Consider the following 27,319-nt stretch of genomic DNA (forward strand, 5'->3'; position numbering starts at 1 on the left):
GATTAGTATCATATGTACAGATGTATATATGTTTGCTATAATCTTAGTCGTTTTGACCATCTCCATGATTTGATCTCATACAGCAACACTATGATTAGAAAAACCTTCACTGATATTTTCCTGCCCTGGTCGTCCGTCTACTTGTTATTCAGCGCAAGTCTCTTGAGCACCGGTAAGAACACACTCACACACGGACGCACACGCACACACACACACACACACACACACACACACACACACACACACAATGACTGTCTATTGTATTACTTTGCATAGCCTTGACGAAGCCCCTTTCTTGAGAGGGTTATCAGCCTGATATAGCCACGTCTCTGTTGAACACTGACGAGCTGTAGGCCCTCAGTGGTGTAAGCTTCAACATGTGTTACCATGGCGCTCACTGACTGTCCAATCATGCTTTGAGATTATGCCTCCAGATGACACTCTAATGTTCCAGGGATTTGTTTTTTCAATGTCCATTCTCTCAGAGCCGTGGCTCAATGACTGTACTCGTGCTCTCAGACACACCTGCAGGTGTGCAGAGAGAAAATGGAAAAAGGATCAACTCCATGTCTCCCTAGAAATCCTTCGTGCTTGCCTTTCTGCAGTCAAAGCAGTCAAAACAGAGCACATTCCTCTGTTAATCTCCAAAAACAGCCATAAACCTCAGGTTATTTTTAATGTCCTCAACTCTTTCATTAATCCCTGTGATGTTTCTTCAATTGTGCCATCGACCACTCTCTGTGATAAGTTTCTTAATTTTTGTATCGAAAAAGCATCTGCGCTTAGACTAGCCCTAGTGTTACCCCAGATCCTGCTCCTTTTCTGTGCCCTGCTGTCCTCGACCACTTTAAGCCTGTATTCCTCTCTTCTCTCTCGGATGTTGTCAAGCACCTGCGGCCGACAAACTGCACCTCAGACAGCATTCCCTCAGTCCATTTCCAACTTTTCTCAATATGTGTGCATTTATATATTGTTGAAGACATCGAATGAAACCACTAATGGAAAATGTTCTTCATAATTCTAATGTTGCAATGAGAATCTGGCTGATGGCTCTTTCCTTGTGCTTTCATCTCATGAAACCACTGTTATGGAAATCTAAAAACCCCAATACTGTAGAGTACAAGTCAGAAAACAAATAAATGGTGAATCAGACACAGTTGTCTTTCTGGTGATGTTTATTCGAGGCCTCAAACAAACATCACCTACAATAAAATATAGACACAGGTCTCACAGAGTATAGGATAGTCTGCGCGAGTGTGCGCAGTTCAATATAGTAGCAAAGCTTATATAGTAGAAATGATGAGAAGGTAAGAAATCTGTCTTCACACGGTCACATTGTTATTAGACACCTGGCCTTGAGCTGTAGAAGTTCTCGTGTGACTTTGTGTGAGTCTCAACCCAGTAGCCAAAACAGCTCTGTGGCCTTGAAGTAGGATAGATAGAGCAAACAGCACATCTAAACCAAATGAGAAACATTTGGTTTAAACATATCAGGATATGATAAAATTTCCACTACACCACTTGAAAATGTTTTCAATCATAACAAAACATGTGGTTGAACATATGGTGAAGGACACTGTAAACTAAAACCTGTGTAGGGCTTGTTTTGCCGGACGTAAATTGAAATGTATACTTCATATGTTAATCATTATTCCTAAAGTGCTGCTTTTGGAGCTCTTTCTTATTGTATATCATATATGTAATTTTTCCTGCTCTTATTAGTCATATATTTCTTGGCAGCAACGATTATGTTTGTGTTTTTTAACTTATTACCAGGTCTGCTCTGCAAAACAAATTACAATCATTATTAAAATATAAAAGTATACATAAAACTGTGTATGGCAAGAGTATATTATATATATTACGTATGTTTGATTAATTTCAACACCTGTCTAACTTTTCTTAAGATTTGAAGTGTGCGGGGGGGATGCTGGTGATGTCCACGGGCCCGCAGACCCTTCAGAAGGCCGAGGGAGAGAGGCTGACTTTGGGCTGCCGTTACACTCCGAGCCCCTCGGACACCGGAGAACTCGACATCGAATGGTCCGTGGTCAGTCCAGACACCACGCAGAAAGACCACATGGTGAGAGGCACGCTTTGTAACGGTAACGGATCACATGTACCGTGTTAACGCAATCAGGATACAAATGAAAGTAACTGTATAGTCAAACTGTTACATTAAGAACAGACGTAATCACATTATTGTTACATAAAAAACAGGTATTACTGGCAGGATTACAGTGTGTCAATAAAGGTCAATATATTATAGGTAGACGTACTGCCTGGAATTTCATTTTTGGTTTTCATTTAGGCTGCTTTATACGTTTTTATTTTTTAATGCAGTATTAGAACACTTTTTGTAGTATAGATTACATACGAAGGGCTGGGCCCCTAGAGGTGAGGTATATTGCCTCGTATATTAAAGGGGACCTATCATGCAAAATGCACTTTTGTACGTCTTTTATACATGAATATGTGTCCCCCGGTGTGTCAGGGAACTCACCAAGTGTCAGAAAACACAACCCTCTCTCTTTTCCTCCATACCCAAATCTCTAAAAACGGGGCTGCAACGGAGATGATTATTATTTGAATTTTTCTGACGTCAGAAAAGGGGTGCTCCGCCTATGGGCAACTCTCCACCTACAGTATCAGGGGAATGAGAGACCGCTCGAAAGCGCTGGAAACACTGTAGTACATATGCCAGGCCTGTAAGTGTCTGCCACAAAAGCAGAATCAGCCCCCTGCAAAAACAGGGCTGGAAAAGAGCAAATAGAGCGAAATGAGGCATGGCTAAAATGCATGATCTGTTTAGTATTTTGAAAAAAAAACTTCACAGACATGTTTTATATAGGTATGGCCCTACAATATATGTTTCCAATATAGCATGATGGGTCCACTTTAAGTTATAAATTAGCAAAATCATTGAAATCTTTATCAACTAAGATTAGTTAAAAACATGTTTTCAATCAGGTACTGTGGGCAATCCCCACAGGAGCAATTTGGGGTCAAGTGTCTTGCCCAGGGACACAACGACATGCTGACTGCAGTAGGACTCAAACTTGCTACCCCCTGATTCAAAGTCCAGCACTCTATCCACTGAGCCACAGCCGCCCCATACATTACTTTCATATTGTGATTATATATTATATATATATTATGTTTTACAGATCACATTTTTGAGCTACGGTAACCTTCCCAACCTTGGTTACAAGATGGCTCAGCTCAACACTTCTTTGGTTCTTTTTAGTTGGATCCACCTAGATCAAGGATCCAATTGTTGTGAGCTGACTCTAGAAGTATTTGAAACTCTGTAAATGATGGTCAAAAACAATCGTGGCTCACTTGGCATATATAAAGTATTGATATGTAGCAGCGCCATACATAGAGGCGTGCAATTTATTGAGTGCAGACAATCTTATGTTTGTTGTTCATGGCAATTGCATGTGCTGTTGCTTAGGCTATCAGCAGAGCCACCCACATCATTTGGGGGTCAAATCTGCCGAGGAAAACCAATTAAAGGAAAGGACCTGTGACCAAAAGTGATTCGAGTTGAGCCAAACTATGATTGGAAACTCTTGTGACCTATCCTATAACGGAAATTACATCTTTAAAACATCTCATTTATCTGGATTTCACACTTATTTTCACATTTTTTTAATTCTATTCCCCATAATGTACATTGTTTGTTAATTAAAATCAAGTTCAGGAGGCTGGTGTGTGCATGAGCTCCTAGCACCTTTTTAATTTCACACAAATTAGTCATTTATCCCGTTGCCTTTTTCATTAAATTAGTCATTTCTGTCAGAGACTTAAGAGCATTTTTTTCCTCTGCCTTTTAGAAATCCTCTTTGTGGAACTTTGTCCACTAGGAAGCAGAGGGACTCAAAAACAACCACACAGCCTTTAAACAATCGTCACATAAAGTTATAAAGTGATATGCTAATGCTTTGGGAAACAATGGCTCATTCATCATCCGGCAGACAGGAAATAATATTATCTTCCCAATGAGAGATAGAGCAACATTAGCATTCATTTGGGGGCTGTGTTTCTGTCCTGCTGATCAATGTCACTCCACTACACACAGGGGGGGAGGGGGACACACACACACAATGTTCAGCAGGTTTAATCTTGTTGTGCAATCTTTCTTTTGTCTTCCACCAGCTCCTGTCCTACACCAGCGGCACCACATACATCCATGGGGACAGCGCTCTTGGGAAAGGGTTCAGATTTGCTGCTCCGGACCCCTCCATGGGGGACGCTTCCATGTCTATCTCTCCGCTGTCCCCTGCCCACAGTGCTACCTACCAGTGTAAAGTGAAGAAGTCCCCTGGAGTGGACGCCAGGAAGGTGTCCCTGGTGGTCATGGGTAAGAAGGGGCATTGGGCCTGGCACACGTTACATTATTGATGACCTTCTGACAGCCATGAATGTATTAGGTTTAAAGGTCCCCTAATATACTCAGATATACAAAACATGTCTCTGAAGTGTTTGGCTCCAAATACCAAACAGATCATTGCAGCATCCCATAATCCCCTCTGTTTCAGCCCTGTTTCCAAAGTGCTGATTCTCTGTCTGTTACTTTAGATGAAAATAAGGAGCCCCTCCAAACGCCCCTCTGAGAGATATTTGGTTAAAAATAACACAATGGTGCTCTAGGAGGAGATTCAGGTGATAAGGTGGGGGGGGGGTTACCTTGGTTGGTGATTGGCTAACGGTTACACAAACCAAAACATCGTTACAACATCATAAAGTGGGCAAAATCTGATCAGCTCATTTTCAGACAGGTTTTTATAGAAATGGATCAGGACAAAAAGAGAGAGAATCTTTGTTCCTGAAACATTCAGAATCTCTTTACACAGAGGGGACACATGTTTATGTATAAAAGACATGAAAAAGTGGATTTTGCATAATAGGTGACCTTTAAAGGAGAAGGAAGCCACAATAATTTTGGGGTTGCCTATTTCCATGAAGGTTACGTTTCCTTGTCACATGCCAGTATCCATTAAACTTGCCATTTACTACAAACATGATCTGGTGGTTCCTGCTATCATGCCCACTTTCATCTTTTAAGACTTCTACTGCATTACCACACTGATGTGCATCCATTAGTGGTTTGTGGGGGTCAGTTTTGTTCAAGGTCACACAAATGTCAAGGAGAACTAATTGAATCGCTCTCTCAGTGTCGGTTGAGATGAAAGGCTTTCTCAAGTCAGGCTTTATTCTATAAAATAAAAAAACGTGTATTTAATGACAAGCTGCTCCCTAAATTCAGGTCAAATTCTCTCTAGTGATTATTATTAATAAAATGCATAAAAACAAACACAATGCTATACTAGAACACAGCGTTTACTCCTTTGCAAAAACAAAAAAATCACTTGATTTTCACAACATTCACCTGTTTTATGGTCAAAATGTGCACAGTTTTCGACCATTGTGTTTAAATCAATCATCTTAACTAACTCTGGAAAGGGCTGTTTTTTCTGAAATCAATAGATACAGATTGAGCTATTGTTTAGAGAATAAAACAGGTCAATAGTCATTTGAAATGTACTTCATATAGAGCCATTTATCAGTGTATTCATCTTGACATTTGAATATTTACTTGATTCACATATTACATTACATTACCTTGCATTTAGCTGACGCTTTTATCCAAAGTGACTTACAATAAGTGCATTCGACCAGGAAGATACAAACTTGAAGAACACAGAATTATATAAGTACATCAGGTTTCATAGAGCCAAAACATTTAAAGTGCTGCTCAACTACCTTTATTAGTATATAAGTGCTTTGTTAGCAATTCTTTGTCAGTAATTCTATCCCAGCTAATATGACCTGAAGAGCTTGAGCAGTAACTTGGGTGGAGCAGGAGATCAGCTATTAACAGACATATGTATTATAAATGAAGTCATTAATAAATAAACCTTTCAAAGATGTTTCATGATTATGTCCCAAATCCGATGCATGGGACACAATGTTCCTCAGAATAAGATTTAATTGGAAGACTATTTTTTAAATCTATTTCCCATTACAACTTTCTGAACTACTTTAAACATACAACCTTAAGAGCTTTTTCATTTAACTTTTTAAAAGCTTCACAATTCACTCCCAAACTGCCCAGCCTTGAACTTCCTTTCTTTCTTCTTCACAACGTTTTCTTCCATTATCTGCCCACTTAGACTTCAACTAGAATAACAAGTAATGTCAGAAACAGTCTCAAAAGGGGGGAACACAATTTTCTCACAGAAATGTGACGTTCCCCATTAGATCTGATTTATTCTTTCCATAGGAGAAGATTGTAAAGACTTTGAATTAAGGGTTAAAAACTCAAATACAAAATCAAATCCTCAAACCAGAGCACTTACATGTTCTTTAGCCTGAGTGAGTTCAGTATCATTTACAAGAATCAGTCAAATGTCGCCCTGTTTAAGGCTTAGAGTTCCGAACATTTTAAACTTGTCATTTTTATGAAAGAAACATTTGGACGATTTATTTAGCATAAACCATTGTTGAACTTTAGCTGACCCTGTGGTGTCTTACCCAAAGTCTTTCTCAGGACTTTTCTCTTAACACTCTTGCTCCGTATCAAAGCCGATCAAATCACATCACCTTTCGCTTGATAAAAACTAGCAGATGGTTGAATAAAATATCTGCTTCAAAGGCTCCCATATCAGCAGACAGCCTGAAGCTGTTTTCAGCCTAACAGCAACACAAACAGTCCTGAGAGCAAATAAATCATTTTATAGATCAGGGTTTTTGTATGATCCTGAGCAGGATAAGTGCTTCAAAGAATGCAGCGATTGAAAGTAGATAGCTGGATTCCTTCTTTTATAATGTAAATAGGGAACAACAGTCCAATGTGTTGTGATTTAAGCTCTTTTGTCAGTGAGTATAGCAATACATCTCACTCTAATCACCACCAATCGCTGTCTTCTTTCATCTCCCAAAACTGGACTGTACTTCATGTTTCTGCCTTCTCTAACCCATCAAGCCTATCGATTTACAAATGTATACTTTACTTATGTGCACGCTGATAGGATTTTTGAGAGATAAAAATGCATAACTGTCGGTGCCAACCATAACAGTGATTCTCAAATGGGGGTACGCGGACCCCTGGGGGTACGTTGGGGTACTGCAGGGGGTACGTGAGATTAAAAAAATAAAATAAAATAATCTTAGTAAAATAACTTAAATAGAAAACACAATTTTATATAAAACATTCCTAGAACCACCAAGGGGGTCCTCATATAAACATGTCAAATGTGTGTATTGTATTTTATAGTTTTTCACAATAACATATTACTTAAATTGAAAAACTCCTTGGAAAAATCTGTTTTATAAAAGTGTTATGTTATTTTTTTCATGCATAAAATGAAAATATTCTTAGTTTGTTGTAATGCAGACCATGAAGGAGTTAATACATCACACACTGAGGGAACATCACTATATTGTATTAATTATTTAGATAGGCTTTTTGGATTAAAACATTTCGGGATCGGTCAGGGGGTACTTGGCTGAGAAAATGTTTCAAAGGGGGTACATTACTGAAAAAAGTTTGAGAAGCACAACACAACCTGGTCTCACCAGAATGCGTGACTCCACCACGACTCCTGTCACAAACGTTGCTACATTTACGTGTCGGCACCACGCAAACAACGCCAATGTAAAGTGAATGAGGCTCCTTTGTCGTGGTGCACACACGCATTTCTACAACGTCCAGCAGTGAGCTTTTATTCTATAAAACGTTTTTAAAATCTACTTTATAGCTTGTAGTAACTCACGGGAGGCTTCTTTTATTTTATTTGTATTCATAATAATTTGTATTTTTCATCAGAATTTATTATGGTGCATTAGTTACGAATTTTTGTTCTCAAAAAACAGTGCATTGTGTGTAATACAACTGTGATTTTTATTAAATTAGTTAGTTTTTAAGGTAGGCCAGAGCTTCAGCTGTGTCAAATAGATTGTTCCCTTTAGTTAACGTTTTTTAAAAGAACATTATATTCCGATTTAATCATGTCCCCTTTATTGCGGAGAGCAATGTGAGCGTCACGCATTCTGGTGAGATCAGGTTGATCTAACATGTTGGTGGTTTTACATGGTTCCTCCAATTTCATCTTAGCTAAAAAGCTGTACTGTTTGTTCTTTTACAGACAAAAGAATAGAAATGGAAGTGAAATGATCCATTTGTTGTATGATTTCCAGCCAAGCCGTCAGTGCCTCAGTGCTGGGTGGAGGGGGGGGAGCTGATCGGGGGGGCTGTCTCTCTGCACTGCCAGTCAGCAGGAGGCTCCACTCCCTTACTGTACAGCTGGAGGAGAGAAAGCACCAGCCCCCTCCCCGCTGCAGCCACACAGGGTGAGTGTGACCTCTGCTGATGTCATGGTGCTACTGCAGATCAAAGAGTGTGTGTTAGGACAGGGGACAGCTGTTTAGGAACTCAATGAAAACACATTTTCTTGTTGAATGTACGGTGTGGGCTTTACAAGATTAACAAATGTCCAAACTCGTCATTTATTCAGATGTTTCAAATTCTATGAAAATAATAGAAAGTCAGGTTAAAAAAACTGTTAGGAAAAACGCAACAAATAAATCTATAGTTAAACTGGTAATAATCAACTGAGGACTCTAGTGAATAATCACCATTTGCATTTTCTCCCCCTCACTCTTTATAACATAAATATACATAACATCTAGTTCACATTTTTGAGTGTAAATTGCATTGCACCGTGTCCACATTGGTAACAGAAATGTGTGTTAAATGAGCCCTAATATGCATTTCCTGTGCATGTAAATGGTCTGCTAACCCATACATCTCAAAGTTCCCTCCAGGGAAGGGAATTTCTCTCACTTCTTTGTTTAACATTGTGACGTCACTCTGTAACACTCATGCTTCTATTGGTTAGAGCAGCAGCACAGGCAGTATGAGAAACATAAATAGTTTTTTGAACATTAAAGCATGGAGACATGTCACGGTAGAGGCAGACAAATATCAATATTAAACTGAAAATAAGCATCATAGGGCCCCTTTAACAGCTCTCCTCCTCTTCAAACATCTTCATACTGTATGTGTAAAATCAGAACGCCTAAGAGCTCATGCATTGTATCCCCTTATGTGTGCAGCTCATGTACAGTACGTTGCTTAATCCGTGATGGTGGGCGTTCATGTGTTCTCAGACGTCGTGAGTGGGGAGCTGAGAATCAGAAACCACTCTCAGAGCTCCGCAGGATTCTACCTTTGTGAAGTGAACAATGCTGTAGGAGCCGCACACTGCCGGATCAACCTGAAAGCCAACAAACGTAAGGCAACTAACACCCCCCCCACACACACAGTAAGTCCCTGTTCACACAGACACCATGACACACACATGTAAACATGAAAGACCTACATTCCCTTCCCTTTAGTCTCCTCTCTTTGTAGTTCTGCCACGATCTCTCACTAACCACTGTAACATTAATGTGTGCTCCCTATTAAGTTGTCTAATGGTGACGGAATAAGGTCACAGTCAATTGCGAATAATTGCTTTATTCACAGAAGACAAAGCGTGTATCCCATCAGCTCTGACTTCCTGCTGCTGAGTCGCTCAGTCTAACATGAGTGATGTCGGCGACAGCCTCCTATTAGCTTGAGAAATGATCAAGAAAAAGGGCAGCAGCAGCGAACGAGTGCACTCATAGGCACCTGATCATATTAGTTAAGTTGGCACACTATGAAAGGTAAGAGGAAATTGCGTTTTGACGGCATATCTGATGTGCAGTATCACTTCTAAACAAGAAAGAAGAGAAGAAGACAGAGACATGGCAGAGCTTCACCAGGAGGAAACTCAAGTCTGTGATTCTTTATAGAAACAAGACTCTCCATTCTTTGGATTCATAACACATTTGTCTTTGTGTGCCTCCTGATCAGTGGAGCAGACCCTTATATTACATCCAGCAGGATTCATAGATTCCAGTCACAGTGCTCAGACGTTCAGCTCCAGGCAGGGCATCACTCACTTTCATTTCACACGCAGGGTGCTGTGCTAGATCATAGGTTCCAACCCTTAGGCCCCCCCTCTAGAGGTGTTGCACGATGATTTACAATATATTATAAGATGAAGGTTTCTGCTAAAAATTCCCCTAACTTTTCTGGCTTTTCTCCAATTTCTTGTTCTGTAGTGGATGTTTTTACCAATTTAGCCCTTTCATTCTGAGATGAAAAGACACCTCTTTTTCGTCTGAAGCTTATAAACATGCTGAAAGCTATTTATCTCCATACTTTGAGTTTGTTCAGACAATTAATATATAGCTTAGTCTAGAGAAATCCTTGGAAAGGTAATTGAATTATATTAAGCCTGTTACAAAGCCTTAAAAGACGAGGGAAATGAAAGGAGCCTGCTGGCTTATTAGGTTTCACCAAGTTAGAGAAATATCCAGAAATAGTCCAATTTTCTAAAGTCCTGTCATCGCCGTGAGGTTGCCATGCAACCCACAGAGACTTGGGGAAGTAAGTGTGTCCGTGCAAAGAATAGTTCTCCATGTAACCCCTCGTAAAAACACATCTTTGTAGAAAAACAAACCAGATCTAACATTTGAGTGATGTCGTGATCTGCTGTCTGTGAGGGAGACACACTTTAATGATCCCTTGTAATATCAAGATATGTATGAATCCGAATGTTTGAATATATTTAAATATATATACTGATAGATAGCTATGTCAGGGATGAGCGAGCCTTGGAGGATGTTTCTTTGTTCATTAATGAACTTGTTTAATGAAATGTATAAGATGGTAGTGTGTAGCATTAGCAAAGAAATAACTGATTCCATTTTAATCTCATTTTAGTTTCATGTTGAATAACATTACGAGATAAGGCTATTGGAAAATGTACCCTCCTTAAGTCAGATCAACATCTAGACCTTGGCGGGAGTCTGCGTTCTTCAACATGCCATTTTAGTTTTCACTTTTTCTAGTCTTTGTATTAAACTAAGGTACCTATAGCTGCCGTATCTAGCCTACAGATGATGGTCACTCTCAGGGGCGCCACCAGGGATTTTGGGCCCCATGAAAAGATATCACATTGGTTACTTACATTTTTTTTCTTAATGTTCTAAAATAGTTTGGGCCCCTGTCAGTCACGGCCCTTAGAATCATCCTAACCTTTCACCCCCTCACGGCGCCCCTGGTCACTCTTATACTAATCTAACTCTCGGCAAGGAAGCAACAAATAAGCGTTGTTCCCAATTTCCTATTGTCTTGGACACTTTGACAAGACAAACACATATTTATTGGAAAATGACAATACAATCTGTATCTATGATTTGTGAGAAGACATTATTTCCCTGGAGAGGTCAGTCACCACTGCACTACGCAGTTAACATGACACAATAATGGATTCTTCCCACTGTGTTGATTCCTTGTTTTCACAGCTCCAAACAGAGCAGCGGTGATCGTCGGCAGCATCGTGGGCTCTCTGCTCCTCATCTTCATCCTACTGGTCTTCATCGGGCTCATACTCTGGAAGCTGAGCAGCAGACGGGGCTTTGAGAAGGAATTCTCCAACGACATCAGGTACTGTAGAGCAGCAGGGCGGTCAGATAACCGAGGGGACAAATCCACACTCTCCAAGTGTCTGGCGAGTTTCCGCTGTTCATTTATCGCCAAAAAGTCCCATGAATGGGAAACTTCTCAGAGTGGAGAGGTTTCAGCAGCCTGGCCGTTTGTTAGAGGGCTTGGACATATGGATTTCACATTATTGTGCACACACATTTTCACATTTGCATTATTTAGCATAATATGGATTTCGGTTTACGACACTGTTAAGGAAACACATGAAAAGGCATCAACAACCACACATAAAAAGACAGAGGCAATTAAAAATGCTTCTTACGAGATGTGGGACAACACACTCAAAATCTTCCAGATAGAAATAGAATCAACACTCCAGAGTTGAATAGAAATAAGAAAAGAAACATGTCGATACAGACGGTGATAGACATGTCTCTGAAACAACACTGGGTTAGGTAGGGTTCTTCCAAAAGTTAGGATTTAATTTCCCAATGTCTCATTCTCACAGGAAGCCTCACATTGTGCAGAATCAAGTGTCTGAGTTTTCTTCAGGTAAACTGATGCAGATATAATGGCTGACACTATAAATAGCATCAGTCGCTGTTTGCTTCACCTGAAAGCCGGAGTAGAAGTCATTAAAAGTTACCAACATGTTCTTGATCTTCTCCAGCGTTCCTGAGAGTTCAAACATGAGACCCTGTCAACAAGCTCTGCTGAGTGTTCCCGACTGAGACTCGCAGCAGTCATGTACGCTTTTATTACAACACGGAAACTACATTTCAAAATTCCTCTTTTTGGCTTTAATAAGACCTCCCTTGGTCGGCTACTGTAGGACCTATTTAATTAGATTGCATACATAGCGCTCAGTAAATACATCTACCAAATATACAGTTTTAAATTATATGGGAGGAACAGAAATAATGAGCAAGCAAAGCTGGAACTTGAAGCAAAAATTGTGTTTTGTGAAAGTCTGTTTCTCTCTACGCCTCTGCCATGTTTGCTCCCGTGAAAAGGGACGTTTGATTTATTTTTCTGTCCTCCCTTTATGCAGAAGACCTTCAAGTGTGTGTCGTGCTTAGTATCGGTCATGTGTTTACTGCTGTTATCAACAGTAGCGTGTTACAGATACATGTAATCTGATTACAGTAACACGCCTGTTAACCCCAACACTGTTTCTGACTATGTCTAGACTTTAAATTGATGTGTATAAAATCGTGTTTGCAAAACCGAGGACAGGAGGGATTCTGACCAATCACAGGGTCAGCCTGTCAAAGTGTCCTTGGGCGAGACACTTGACTGCAAACTGCTCCAATTGGCTCATCTACTGGATCATAGCATCAGCTAATGTCAATCACTAGACCTAGAGAGCAGCTTCTTCCCTCTGGCTGTAATCCTCCTCCCCTGTACTACCATAGACATAGTGAATACATAGGTAACATAAAAGGTGTTTAAACAGAGAGATGCTTTTATTAATAACAAGCCACATGTTGTAAGTTCCTCGGGATGGAATCAGCAGAACAAAATGACTGCCATCTGATCTTCAAATATGATTGTGAACACATTATAATCGTTAGTTTACAAAGCTACTGTTGCAGCAGTTCAAAATGAACCATGTGAGATAGCAACAAGCCCTTTCTTGTTTTACATGTGACAACCCTGTCTCCTAAAAATTACGTTCCCACAGAACTAAACTGCATTCTCAATTACGTTTAGCAAGAAACGTATTTTCTCCCACCTTACGTTCGTTATGAACGTATCTCAAATACGTTTATTTTCTACATATCTTCTAGAAACATATTTTCTCCCACGTTACGTTTGTTATGAACGTATCTCAAATACGTTTATTTTCTACATATCTTTGCCATTTATTGTCTTGCTTATAATAATGATAAGTCATTTAGAAATATCATTTTAGAGCACACATTTGAAATCAGTAGGCGAGGCTGTAATTTCGCCAGCTGTTACTCTCATGAGCGAGGCAGAAAATAATAGTTTTTAACATGCCAAAAAGCTGCTGTGTCGTTTATTGCTCCTCAAACATTAAAACAAATCCAGTTACGTGTTTCTGTACTTACTCTAAGAAGAAAGGACAGTAACAGAAGATCTCTGTGACGCCAGATGTGGTGTTGTTAATGCGATATGATATCCAAAAAACATTTCAGTTTAGGATGGCCGAAGACACTACACTACCCATAATCCCCAGCTATCGTTTGGGACTACAGTCCCGTTGACAAACCCCGTGATTAATCTTCAAGCTCTGTGATTGGATGTTGGAGTGGCAGTGCGCCAAGGTTACGCCGAGCGTCAAGCTTTTTGAAATGGAACGAAACCACGGCAGACTATTCAAAACTGGATGCGAACGCCCCCCCAGAACTACACGTGCTGGCTATTGTGTTTCGCAATATGTTCTCTATGGCACGTCTCTACTGGGAATTGTAGTTTTAAAATACGTTTTCGTTTTTCCAAAAATTAGAAGTTGCCAGTATTAAACTGTGTACAGCCCTGGAGGTTTAGGCGATAGGAAACACATTGGTGTGTACACATTCAAAACATGTAATTACTAAATGGGTGAAAATCGCTTGTATCCATAATGGGCAGCATTAATATATACCCACATGACAGCTCATTGTTACTTTGTAATTCTACTCCACTACAATTCAGAGGTTAACCTGGTATTTTTACTCCAATACATTTACTTTAGTAACTCTGCAGATTCTGATTAATGATGTGAAATATAAACAACCCTTAAAGCAGACTTTAGTTACACCTGAGTAAAATTCAGGGAAAGGTGATTGTCAAGTGCCAACAATCAGGAGAGATATTTGATTGGTGGTGCTTGAGAACTTAACCCTTGTGTGGTGTTCGGGTCAAATTGACCCGATTGCCATTTTCAATGAATACAAAAAAAAATAAGGATATTTTCGTTCAACCTGAAACTCAATGGCCGGGGCTTATTTATTGTGAAGGACATGTGGAATTGTTTTTATTTTTTTCCACTTGTGAAAAAATGCCCATCCGCATTTATGTCCTTCATAAGAGGTTCGGGTCAATCTGACCCGGATACAATACCAGGACACAGAGACACAGAGACACAGAGACACAGAGACACAGAGACACAGAGACACAGAGACACAGAGACACAGAGACACAGAGACACACACACACACACACACACACACACACACACACACACACACACACACACACACACACACACACACACACACACACACACACACACACACACACACACACACACACACACACACACACACACACACACACACACACACACACACACACACACACACACACACACACACACACACACACACACACACACACACACACACACACACACACACACACACACACACACACACACACACACACACACACACACACACACACACACAATTGTATGCATGGAGAAGCTGTTTTATCCTGTTTTCCCTTGATCTTTACCCTTTGTAGTGTGTACACAAAACTATCCTAGATAATTGTAAACATTTTAGATCTTCCAGAAATGTATAAACATTTTACATTTTCTCGCACTGTCCCCCCTCGCACCTACACGCCGGAGGAGGGACTAAACAGAGACATAACCTCAGTGTAGTAACAGTGTAGTGCAGAACTACAATTATCTACCAACAAAATGGCCAAAAGATATTCTGCTCAGAGCCTTGGAGCTAATAATGGATGAGAGTGAGTGGAATGCATTAGAGGAACACGGTGAAGTGGAACAGGAAGACATTTCTGAAGATGAGGATAATGTGGAGGTAAACTCAGAATTTGACAGCAAATTGGAAGATGAACTTGACTCAGAGCCAGCTGCTGGAAGACCCCACAGCCAGCCGCAAGAAGACCCCCCACAGCCAGCTGTGAGGTCTGTGGACCCTCAAAAGACTCAAAGACACAGACTACATGCAACAACTGCAACAAGTACATCTTGAAGAAGTTCTGTACATCATGTGTTTCCTAAACGGACTTGCCCATTGACTCACATGATGTTCTGCAGCGTCACTTCATCAATATATTTTTCGGATATACTGTATTTTATGAATAGTGACTGTTAATTGTTTTTATTTGCTTTGTGTTTATATCTGTTCTATGTAATTTATATGGATGTTTCATTCTCTCTATATTTCACAGCCAGATACTTTTGGCTGTGGTTCTTGTGTTCCAATTGCTGATAAATTGCTTTATTTCCTTCAGGGCTTTGATTATTATATGACGGATTAAAAATAATAAGCATTAATGAAAAAATGTTTCATTTACATTAGTCCTAGAAAAGCAAGAGCAAAATGTAAACTTAGATTTTATTACAATGTATTTTTTTTTTAACATAAATTACATTTGTATCACAAACAACGATGGACACTTCCATTGTTACATTTGATCTAGCAAAGAGTATTTTCAAAAACTAATCATATATTTCATTTATATTGTTGGGGAATGAGTTAAAGACAATATATATAAGGAATTGTGCATGTTGAATTTAGTTCTGTATTTTTTTAAACCCTGAAATATGTCCCGGGTCAATTTGACCCGAACATTACCAAAGGGTGCGAAATGTGAACATAACACAAGGGTTAAGTATAATAAGTATAATTAATATGTATAATATCAGTTAAAATAAGTGCTTCAACGTAGTTAACATTGCAGGAAAGCAATATATTAGACGTTAACTTTGTCAAGCTTAATATTTATCCGTAGATAGATACCCCCAAAGCTTTTTTCTTATTTGAAAGAAGACATTAACCTAAAGTATTATTTAATGTTTAAATAGAGGTTCATTAGTTTGTCTCTTTTGCACATCCTCCTATTAATATCTTTGTACATCCGGCACTAAACTGTTTTATTGTCGAGATCACTTACAGTATCTTCTTGATTTTTTTATATTCTATACTTCTATCATTGACCTTCTACTTTCCCCCTATGAAAGTATGTACTCTTAATATTTTGTTCATCAAATAACATTATTCAACAAAAATAATTCAATAACGTGCTTTAACCACTAGGTACACACAGGTACACACAGCATACTAATAATAACTTTGTATTATTAGTGTAGGACACTTGTATGTATAACATCTGAAGATGTGTAGTTTTATTCATGTTTTTACATAATTTTACAGGATATTGCTATACTATTTCTCATGCTTTACTTCTACACATTAATATCTGATTTGTAAAACATCACAGACAGAAAGCCATATCCGTAATTTAATGGTAAGCTATTAAAATTGTGATTCCATAGATGTGTCTCCCATCACCCAAATCCCCTGACTATTCTCTCAACTCAGTATTTACATTCTTATATTCAAAGAAAATCAGTAATATCTTTAAAAACTACAAGTCCTTTTCTATCAGCTGTGCACCGTTATGGGGTAAATGTAACCTATCTACCAATTGGATTAAATATAAAAGTCAGCCGAATTAGTGTTGATACTGCAAGGAGATGTATTTTGTGAAAAGAAATGCAAGGTGTTGTTTAATTGTTGATATATTTATGATCCACGTCACATATTCAGTTTTGGCGGCAGTTCTCCTGTTTGTCCAGAAGTCTTCTCATCAGGGCTCTATAAATAAAGAACTACAGCAGATGTGTAATATTTAATGCAGCCGAACCGTGTATTACAATGCCGTTATGTGATGACTTCCAAAGAGAAAAGCAAGAACACTCGGAATAAAGTATTATTATTATTATTTATTTATTTCGGATATCATATCGCATTAACATCATATCCCAACATGCATTGCGGCTAAACATCCAATCAACGAGCTTCAAGCTGAAGATCTTGGGTAATCTGTTCAGTGGGTTTGTGTGTATCCTCAAAATGTCCCTTATAGGCCTACGTCTGTTTCCGGTGACTTTATTTACGGCTAAAAAGCATGCTAAAAAGCCCAAGATTATAGAATTAAACGAATAAATAACAACAAGGATGATTGTGTGTTATTGTTGAGTAAATAAGGAAGAAAAGATTTTCAAAAATACAGATTTCAGTATTTTGAGGCTCTCAGCCCCATTTATTTTCCTCACAGACGGGAAAAAAAGTCCGACATTATACGATTTAAAATAAAAACATAAAACACTGTCATGTAATTTACGTTAGAATAAATAGAATGGTTTTGAATAATAGATGAGAGTAAAATCTACGTCACTTTACCGCCCACTTTTGGGGAAACCAACGCTGTCATTTGAACGGCGATCAAGCCTGAAGGCACAGAGATCTTCTGTTACTGTCCTTTCTTCTTAGAGGAAGTACAGAAACTATAGGTTACTTACGTAACCCCAGTTCTCAGAGTAACATGAAGTGAGATGTCTCACTATTCTTTCACACAGTGACGTCACGAGCTACCCACAATGCAAAGCGCGCCATATATATATATATATAAATACGCCATTTTCCTGGAGGTGCTAATATCCTGGAGGTGCTAATATAAACAGCTAGGTAATGTAGCCAGGCAGAGCGCACTAGGTTTTTTTTCTGAATTAACGACCGAAGAAATCGCTGCATGTCTTTGAATTACATCTCTGGACTTGAGGGGTGTGCTCTAGGTCGTTACCAGCGTAAACTAGAGCTGTGTGGGTTGTCCGATTGCCCTTACAGACTGCCTGCAGATGTATGGAAAAACGACTCTCGAAAGTGGCCTTCGGTCAATTTTGGCAGCATCTACGTCTATCTTCTGCAAACACCAGGTGAATACCCCACTTGTCACAATAATATTATCATGCCAATGCATATGTGGTATTTTAGAGTTGACTAGATATTGACTGCGAACTCTGACTCGTATGGGCCCCAAAGCAATTGCTTCCACAAACCAGTGGGAGAGCCGTTGCTTAGTAACAGGCTTGCCCTTATAAGGGTTAGCCCAGGACACAAGGGGTTGGTCATTATGACGAAGCACCCTTGATCTGTCCCTGTACGTGCATAAAGCACGGGCTGGACACGGCAAATCCGGCCGCTGTTCCCCGGAGGAATACAGTGGCGGGGAGGATGCCTCAATGTCAAATGTGGTACCTGAACCAACCGCCTTAAGATAAAGGCAGGGTTGGGCTTCAACCACACTCTGTTTGCCCTGGGGCGAACTGAGCGCATGAAGACTGTACAGATAGTGCATGAGTGCCACTGGCTCACTTGGCAGCTGCCAGGGTCAGCTTCATGTCACACTGTATTCAGATTGTACCACTCACGGGCCAGGCCCATAGAGCCAAGCGCTCTGGGTGTGGGTGAAAGATTGCCCCCCCCCGCTTGGGACAGTATGTCCCTGCGTAGTGGGAGCTGCCATGGCTGCCCACACAGCAGCTGATATATCTCCGCTAGCCAGTACATAGCTGGCCAGTGCGGAGCTATCAGGATAAGTGTGTAGCGTTGCTCTCTCACTCTGGCCAGAGTTGGGGGTATCAGAGCCAGGGGTGGGAACGCGTACAGAAAGCCCGGGGGCCAATCGTGCGCGAGTGCATCCACGCCTAACGGTGCATTTAGATCGCGCATCGAAAATAACAGCTGACACTGAGCGTTGTCTTTCGATGCGAACAGATCCACCGCGGCTCTGCCGTAACGCACCCACAGCTGGCTCACAATCCTTGGATGTAGAGTCCAGTCTGCATAAAGTGGTATACCTCTGGACAGTAGATCTGCCCCGAGGTTCATCACTCCCGGTACGTGCGTCGCTCTCAGAGAGAGGAGACGTCTACCGCTCCATAGGATCAGTTTGCGCGCCAGTGTGTGTAACTGGAGAGAACGCAAACCCCCTTGGCGGTTAATATACGATATTGTGGTCGTATTGTCTGTCCTCACGAGGACGTGATGTCCCCTGAGGAAAGTCAGAAAGCGTTTTAGGGTGAGAAACACCGCTAAAAGCTCCAGGTAATTTATGTGCGCCCGCTGGAGGTCTCTGCTCCAGAGACCCCTCACAGGGCGACCTTCATAAATACCTCCCCAACCTCTCAGACATGCGTCCGTGGTGACCACTTTCCGTGAAAGGACAGCACCCATAGGCACACCTCGTACTAGAAAAGTCGGGTGCAGCCAGTGGCGCAGTGCATTACGCATTTCACAGTAACCTTGCGCGGGGTTTAGTTTTAGGGCGGCCACCCAGCGCTGAAACTCCCTCATGTGTAAGCGTCCCAGTCGTACGACCAGGATGGCTGACGCCATGAGCCCCAGCAATCGCAGGCATGATCTGAAGAGAACATGTTTGCGCAGCTGGAAAAGAGCGAGACAAGCTCTGAAAGCTTTCACTCTTTCCGCTGACAAGCGAGCTGAAAAGGGCACCGAGTTCAGGTGTAAACCCAGGAAGAGTATAGTCTGCGCGGGGCACAACATGCTCTTCTCTGTGTTTATTATGAAACCCAGGTTGAGCAGGTGCTTTACGAGGACATTTGTCTGCGTAACAGCCTCCTGCTCCGACTGTGCGAGAAGCAGCCAGTCGTCCAGGTAGGTCGCCAGGCGAATACCCTGTTGTCTTAACGGGGCTATCGCGGCTTCCGTACATCGTACAAACACCCTTGGACTGAGAGACAGACCGAAGGGGAGTAGTCTGTATTCATAACAGATCCCCTGAAATGCGAATCTCAGATATTTCCTGTGTGGGTAATATACTGGGATGTGAAAATACGCATCTTTCAGGTCGACTGATGTAAAACCAGTCGTCTTGTCGCACGAGCCGCAGCAGAGATGTGTGAGTGAGCATTCTGAACTTATATCTTTTTAGATATTTGTTCAGAGCCCTCAAATCAAGTATTGGCCGAATTCCGTTCCCTCCCCGTTTGGGAACGAGGAAGTACTTGGAATAGAAGCCGCCCTGACTCTGCTTGGCGGGTACAATAGATATAGCCCTCTTTTCTAGGAGTGAGAGAATCTCTCTCTCCAGAATATGGACTGACTCTCCTCGGGCCTGCGAATGCAGAATGCCCGAGAAGCGAGGGGGGGTGACAGCGAATTGGAGTCTGTAGCCCAGTGTTACTGTCTTGAAAACCCAAGCAGATGATGTGAGCATCTTCCACTGCATGCTCCTTAGAGCCAGTGGAGATGTCACATCTCTTCCCCTCTGAGTCTCTATTTGTTGTGTTATGGGGCCCTCTAGTGTCTGAACACAGTGGTGCCCCTTTTCGACAATCCCCACCGACACTGCGCATGCACATGACGGTGGTGCCTTCACAACCCCAGCCGGCACTGCGCATGCGCGTGACGGTGGTGCCTTTAAAGCCCCAGCCGGCACTGCGCATGCGCGTGGCGGTGGTGCCTTCACAGACCCGCCTGTAATCCGCCTTTTGAGAGATGCCGTAGCTGCTCTCAGAAGGGGAACAGTTGACGGGCTGTTTATTGGTTTTATTGTTTTTCTTTTCATTTTTTTGAGCTGCGCCCTCGGCCTGAAGCCTGGATGCGTCATTGGCAAATGTTTTATGACAGAAAAATCAACAAATGTGTGACATGTGTTTGTGCGGAGATAGTGTTGAGACATCTCTCGAGGTGGCTGGAACACATTTAGAGTTGGGGAACCGTGGACTTCCAGCTCTGTCATAGAGGGGAGAAGGAGGGGCTGTCACGCCGCTCGCTTCTTCTTCCTCGACTGCTGGCCGAAATTCTGGGTTGGCTGCGCCTGAGCTGCAGCCGGAACCGGAGATTTTCTAGGCCAGCTCGCCCTCGTCTCCAGCCTGGGCTGGGGACTCGGGGCGGGCTGCGACCTCTGCGTCTTCGATGTTTTAAACCGAGCAGGGTTCAAGGCAGCTTGGGCGAAGAACTGCTGCTGCGAAGAACTGCTGCTGCGAAGGCAGCGGCTGGACCCTTCGAGGGAGGCAGAGGTGGAGTGCCTCGTCCTCCTTCTTTTTCGACTCACACCTCCTTTGCATGGAGGCGAGAGCGGAGCCGAAAATTCCCTCGGCAACGATGGGCATATCCAGCACATCCTCCTTTTCCCGGTCTGGGAGGTTGGTGAGGTTGAGCCATCTCACTCTTTCCTGCACCACCATGATCCCCATTGCCTTGCCCGTGGCCTGGACGGCGCATCGTTGGACACGGAGACAAATGTCCGTGACCGCTGCCATCTCGTCCAGAGTGGCTGGCCCCGGGTTACCCGACAGGTCCTCGCAGAGCTCCGCTTGGTAAGCGGTTAGCAGCGAGGACACATTCAGGGCCCTGGCGGACAACGCTGCGGCTTTGTAGGACCGTTCAGTCATTGTCGACTGAAAACGGTCCGACTTTGCTGGCAGCCTGGGGTTCCTGCTTGGTGACGGGCCCATCCTCGGTAGGAGGTGGGCCGCTACCAGCGGTTCCATGGGCGGTATGCGGAGCAGGCCGAGCTTCTCCATTCCGTCACAGTCTAGGGAGGAGGCACCCTGGATTGGGACCTTGTTGCTGAAGGGCCGGTCTCTCCACGAGACCTCATCCAACATCTCCGGGAAGACCGGAAGGAGTTGCCTCTTCGACTGCGCTGCTTGGGGAAAATGTTTCCCTTCGTAGCGGGACCTGGAGGTCTCCTTGGCCATTTCAGGCCAAGGGATGTCGAGTCTTGCCGCGGCGCGTTTACACACGGCCTGCAGGTCCATGCTCAGACAGGGCGAAGCTGGTGTGCTATCGCCCGGGAGAGCAGCCCTCGCTCCAGGCTTTGCAGCCTGAGTCGATGACATGAAGATGTCCTCTTCATGTTCATCCAACTCGGACAGGAGGAACACCGAGGCGTCCTCTTCGTCCTCATCGTAGTCCAGCTCGAGGACATCCTCCGCGGGTGAGACCATGGTGAGGTCTAACCGGGAGCCCCAGCTCGGTAAAGCGTGGGGTCCCGTTCCCGCGTGTCTTGCCGTCACTGGGTCCCTGCCTGCCAGGGCGCGGGATTCCGGTTCTGCAGCCATCGCAGATAATGAGCCCCAGACCGACACAGAGAGGGGTTCACTCTCTGCGGCGGACGCCCCCGCGTCTTGACTGCCGGCCGGCAGGTCAGTGGACATGGGGGGGTCCTGCTCCGACAGGCTAGCTTGGCGTGCTAGCCGTCGGCGGAGGCTCTTCACGGTGAAGCGGACACAATGTCCGCACGAGCCGGGGTTGTCGATAGCGCCTCGGGCGTGTTCCAGCCCGAGGCAGGACGAGCAGACCTGGTGTGTGTCTGTGCCCGAGATCTTCAACCCGCAGCCGCAGAGTCGAGCCCCCGAGTCCCTGACTCCTCTGGTGTGAGGGAGAGAGGCGTCCATCTTGTTCGCCTCGTGGCGTGGAGAGGACCCGCTCTCAACAGGTAAATTGGGAGAAAAAAGGTGTTACCACCCTGTCCTTAATCCAGAGAAAAGGACGGTGTGGGTCTTTTATTCCCGGAGAATACTGACTGGTGTGACAGTATGCTCCTTTAATCCTTTCCTCCTCCGTGGGGAAGAGAAAAGAAAAAACGTCCTCGCTACCGTGGTGTCGATAGTGAGGGAGCGAGCTAGCAACAGGTGTGCTGCTAGCTTGAAAAAAATCAGACCCACCTTACTTTCCGGGGAAAGAGAACGGCGAGGTCGATTTCAATACTAACTGGCGTTAGTATTACCGTCTTCCTGCAAAGCAGAAGGAGTAGCCGGCGAGCGCCCGTCGACCGAAATGGTTATATTTGGGTTCAGTCTGTGGACCGTTAAGCTTGTCCGGCTACTATAGAGATGTGCTCTGAAGCGAGAAGAGGTGTTTGAATGACGCATGCGTCGTGGCGCAAGCTACTTATAGGGGGTGAATTCCCTGACGCTGACGTCAAGATCACCAGCCAATCAGGATTGGCGTAATGAGATTGATGCTTCCGTTTGCTCCGCGATGAGGCGCATCCCATAGTGAGACATCGAACGGAGTGTTATGAATGAGAACACGTAACTCTGGATTTGTTTTAATGTTTGAGGTGCAATAAACGACAGCATCTTTTTGGGATGTTAAAAACTATTATTTTCTGCCTCGCTCATGAGAGTAACAGCTGGCGAAATTACAGCCTCGCCTACTGATTTCAAATGTGTGCTCTAAAATGATATTTCTAAATGACTATTATCATTATTATAAGCAAGAAAATAAATGGCAAAGATATGTAGAAAATAAACGTATTTAAGATATGTTCATAAGAAACGTAACGTGGGAGAAAATATGCTTCTAGAAGATAATATGTAGAAAATAAACGTATTTGAGATACGTTCATAACGAACGTAACGTGGGAGAAAATACGTTTTATAGCTAAACGTAATTGAGAATGCAGTTTAGTTCTGTGGGAACGTAATTTTTAGGAGACAGGGTTGCATGTGAAGCTCTTCTTTTAGAAATAATTCAAGTGCAGAGTTTTCGTCCCTGTATGTTTATATGGCAAGATTAAATCCTAGCTCAGTTACATGAATGCGTTGGGACAGTTTTCCCTTCTGTAATGTGATCCTTTATTTTGTCCAATATATCTTTCATTTGAAGCCGGCAGCACAGCTTGCCCTCTACCCCGTGAATATATAAAAGCTTTTATTAAAAGAAACCATCTAAATGCATATCAATGTCAGACGAGGCCAACTCCAAGTGTAACATTTGGTTACAGAGCGGCTCATGCCTGTACAGAACGTTTGCTGTTCATTTGTTGAGCAGATTAGATTGGTTACGGTCATTTTAATGTGAAAAGAAAATGAAAAAGTGCATTAGGACAACATTAAAAAATACATTCAAGTAATGGCATTAATGTAATACATTAGCTGGAATAAAGACATTTCATTGCTGCTTGAAATCGTTGATGTGTTTATGGTTTGAATGTCCAGCAAAATCACTTCAAGACAAAATACATGCACAGTGAACTAGTGTTATGTATAATGTTGGCAAACTGCAATTACGTTGTCTCAGGTCTATAGAGCCATGCCACAAGTCAATGCTGTACGGATCAGAGTGCAACACGTTCCCTGTTACTGTCCTTTTGTACCATTTTTAAGAATATTCTAATTGTAAGGTGTGCTTGGGCGCCTCTAAATAAAATGTATTATTATTATTATTACTACATGAAGTTGCTGTAAGTGGAAAAACAGAGCCTTGAGTATTCTGTCGTACTCATGGAACTAGATGGTCCCTAGTTCTTGTTTTTAACCTGAAATCAATATGTAGGAATAATTACACAAATGTTAGGCACTTATTTATTAGGGCAAAAGTCCAGCATCCACATGTGCAAGTGTAAAATGTACGGGTGTCCTCTCGTACATTTTTCAGCCGATGTTATTTAAGTGTAACTATTTAAACTCTCTTAAACAAAAAGGTCTGTGTTTAGTAATGTTGCTCCTCTGTGAGTGAAATGCAGAGCAGCTCCAGGCCGATGCTCAGCAGCTGAACTCCCACCCTGACGTCTCAGACAGGATTTCTCCTTTTGCATATAAACAGTGTCTCGCCCAAATATTTGGAGATATGGTTCACATGAAGTTGAGACAGTCCACGAGCTTTCGAAGCCGATGGGAGCAGAGTCAGCTTAGGGAGGACAACGAGACAGAGAGACACTTCAAGCTACATCCCTTCTCCATATCTGTGACTTACAGGAGAAGCTCAGAGGAAAGGGACGGCAGATCAATCTTCATTTCAGCCACGACAACAAAAGCTCCTCTCACATGTGGCGGCTCTGAGTTGAAAGGGGAAAGAAAGTTCAGAAAGAAGTTATGAATGGTATCAAATCAGTTCAAGTACTGTTTCTCCTTTACTTAAAACAAACAGAAACAGTGAGGAGGGATAATGAAGCTGTAATTATATATATATCATATTTAATTACATTTTAACCACATTTATTACCTACTGTATTTATTTCTATACACATCAATAATATAACACTATGGCATTCTTTCTTAGCCTATTGGTATGCACATCAGACTATGCAGGTGAAGTGGGGCAATACTGTGTCTGAACATTTTTATGTTGGTAATGGAGTCAAGCAAGGTGGGATTTTATCTCCTTTGTTGTTTAATCTGTACATGGATGATCTGTCGAGGAAACTGAACTTGTGTAAAACTGGCTGTGTCATCGGTGCTACTGTTGTCAACCACCTTATGTACGCAGATGATTTAATCATCTTCTCCCCATGCAGTGCTGGCTTACAACAGCTTCTGAGGACTTGTTCCCAGTATGGCATTGATTTTAATATGAAGTATAACGCCAAGAAGAGTAGCATCATGATTGTACGAAGTAAAGAGGATAAAAAGGCTGTATTTCCTCATTTTATTCTCAGTAGCAACATTCTTCTTGTGTGCAGTGAGATGAAGTACCTTGGTCATTATATTTCTGATGATCTCACAGATGACAAAGACATCCATAGACAACGCTGCAAACTGTATGCCCAGGCAAACATATTAATGCGTAAGTTTCACAAGTGCTCTGTAGATGTTAAGGTATCACTTTTTAAAGCTTTCTGTACACGGCTCACCTGTGGAGTAACTACAAGGCTAGAAGCATACACAAACTAAAAGTTGCATACAATGATGCTTTACGGTTGCTGCTGAGGGTACCAAGATGGCACAGTGCCAGCCAGCTGTTTGTTAACTTGGGGGTACCTACTTGTCACGCCCTTTTAAGAAAATTAATGTACAAATTCATGTGTCGCCTAGTAGACTCGGACAATTATGTTATTTCGATTGGAAAACCATTTTTCTCCTCTACCCAATTCATTTCCATATAATAAGCCTATTTCAATATAAATTGTGTAGGCCTACTTTACATTGCATGCAGCGCTACCCCAAAGCTCCACAAACAAGCTTCACAGTTCTGATTTCATGCTACAAAACCCTTTTAAAATGAAATAAGTCTAGCGTTAATTCTGTGGAATACATAGTAAAGACCTTTGACCCCCTACCTCTGTTCCGCTCTGATGTCAGGGAGGACGCTCCGCCTCCTGAGAGTCGCCCGGTCAGCCGTCGTACCAACAGGAGCTCCAGCCAGCCCACCCCCGCTTACCGTCAGGTGGGCTCTCCCAATGACGGACACACACACTCTCCCTCCAGCCAGGGACACACACCGGACAAACACGCACCAGAATGTGACAGCATGGACGGATTCGCAGTGTGACAGTCAACAGAGCTGAGCAGCAGAGCTTCATTATAATGTTTCAATAGCAACTCAACACAGTTAGACTCTTAACATTGCTTTGTGATCATTTGTGTAACATTGTGCATTTAAGTAGCCTACTTAAGGATAATCGTACTCAAGTAGGAAGAGTCATTTCATTACTATAACATGTAGGTTAATATCACTGTTTGTAAATGAACTAAAAATAACATGTTAAAGGGCCCTTTATGCTTTTGGGTTTTTCCCCTTACCTGTAGTGTGTTATATAAAGGCTAAATAAAAGTTCCCTCCCACACACCGCCCCCCTACCTGAAACGCCTCCAATGGAGTCTTTTGTTTACTTCCTTAACATAGTGACATCACAATGTTACAATTGTGCTTCTACCTGGCTAGAGCTCCAACACATTGAGTGCCACAGTGACGCAACTTTTGAATCATAAATCAATCGATCATAAATCTATCGATTAGATTTATGATTAGAACATTATAAAAGTAGGGTAGACATGTGGATATTATCCGGCTGAACAAAACGTGATCCGTCTCTTCAATGTGTGTCAACCACAGACCTTATTTCGAGCTATTTTCCAAAATCCTATGGAGAAATTGCATTGGGTTTTTGTCGAAGGAACGAAGTGGTAAAATTCTAACTTACTTCCGGGTTTTAGGATGCGTCACTGTGGCACTCTATTGTAGGATGGAATAGGCTATTGGGCGGAACATCTCTAAGCAGTTGACCAATCACAACACAGCCGGCGAGCGG

General features: G+C 42.3%; 1 protein-coding gene across 1 annotated transcript; it reads left to right on the forward strand.

Moving 5' to 3' along the window:
* Positions 1-26,658, forward strand: LOC117554920 (coxsackievirus and adenovirus receptor homolog). The gene is made up of 7 exons (XM_034229513.1): positions 1-172; positions 1,908-2,083; positions 4,162-4,366; positions 8,206-8,358; positions 9,178-9,300; positions 11,407-11,548; positions 26,370-26,658. The coding sequence occupies exons 1-7, from the start codon at positions 13-15 to the stop codon at positions 26,557-26,559; spliced, it is 1,149 nt and encodes a 382-aa protein (XP_034085404.1). The 5' UTR covers positions 1-12; the 3' UTR covers positions 26,560-26,658.
* The last annotated feature ends 661 nt before the right edge of the window (positions 26,659-27,319 follow it).

Source organism: Gymnodraco acuticeps, unplaced genomic scaffold, assembly GCF_902827175.1.
Source record: "Gymnodraco acuticeps unplaced genomic scaffold, fGymAcu1.1, whole genome shotgun sequence".
Lineage (NCBI taxonomy): Eukaryota > Metazoa > Chordata > Actinopteri > Perciformes > Bathydraconidae > Gymnodraco > Gymnodraco acuticeps.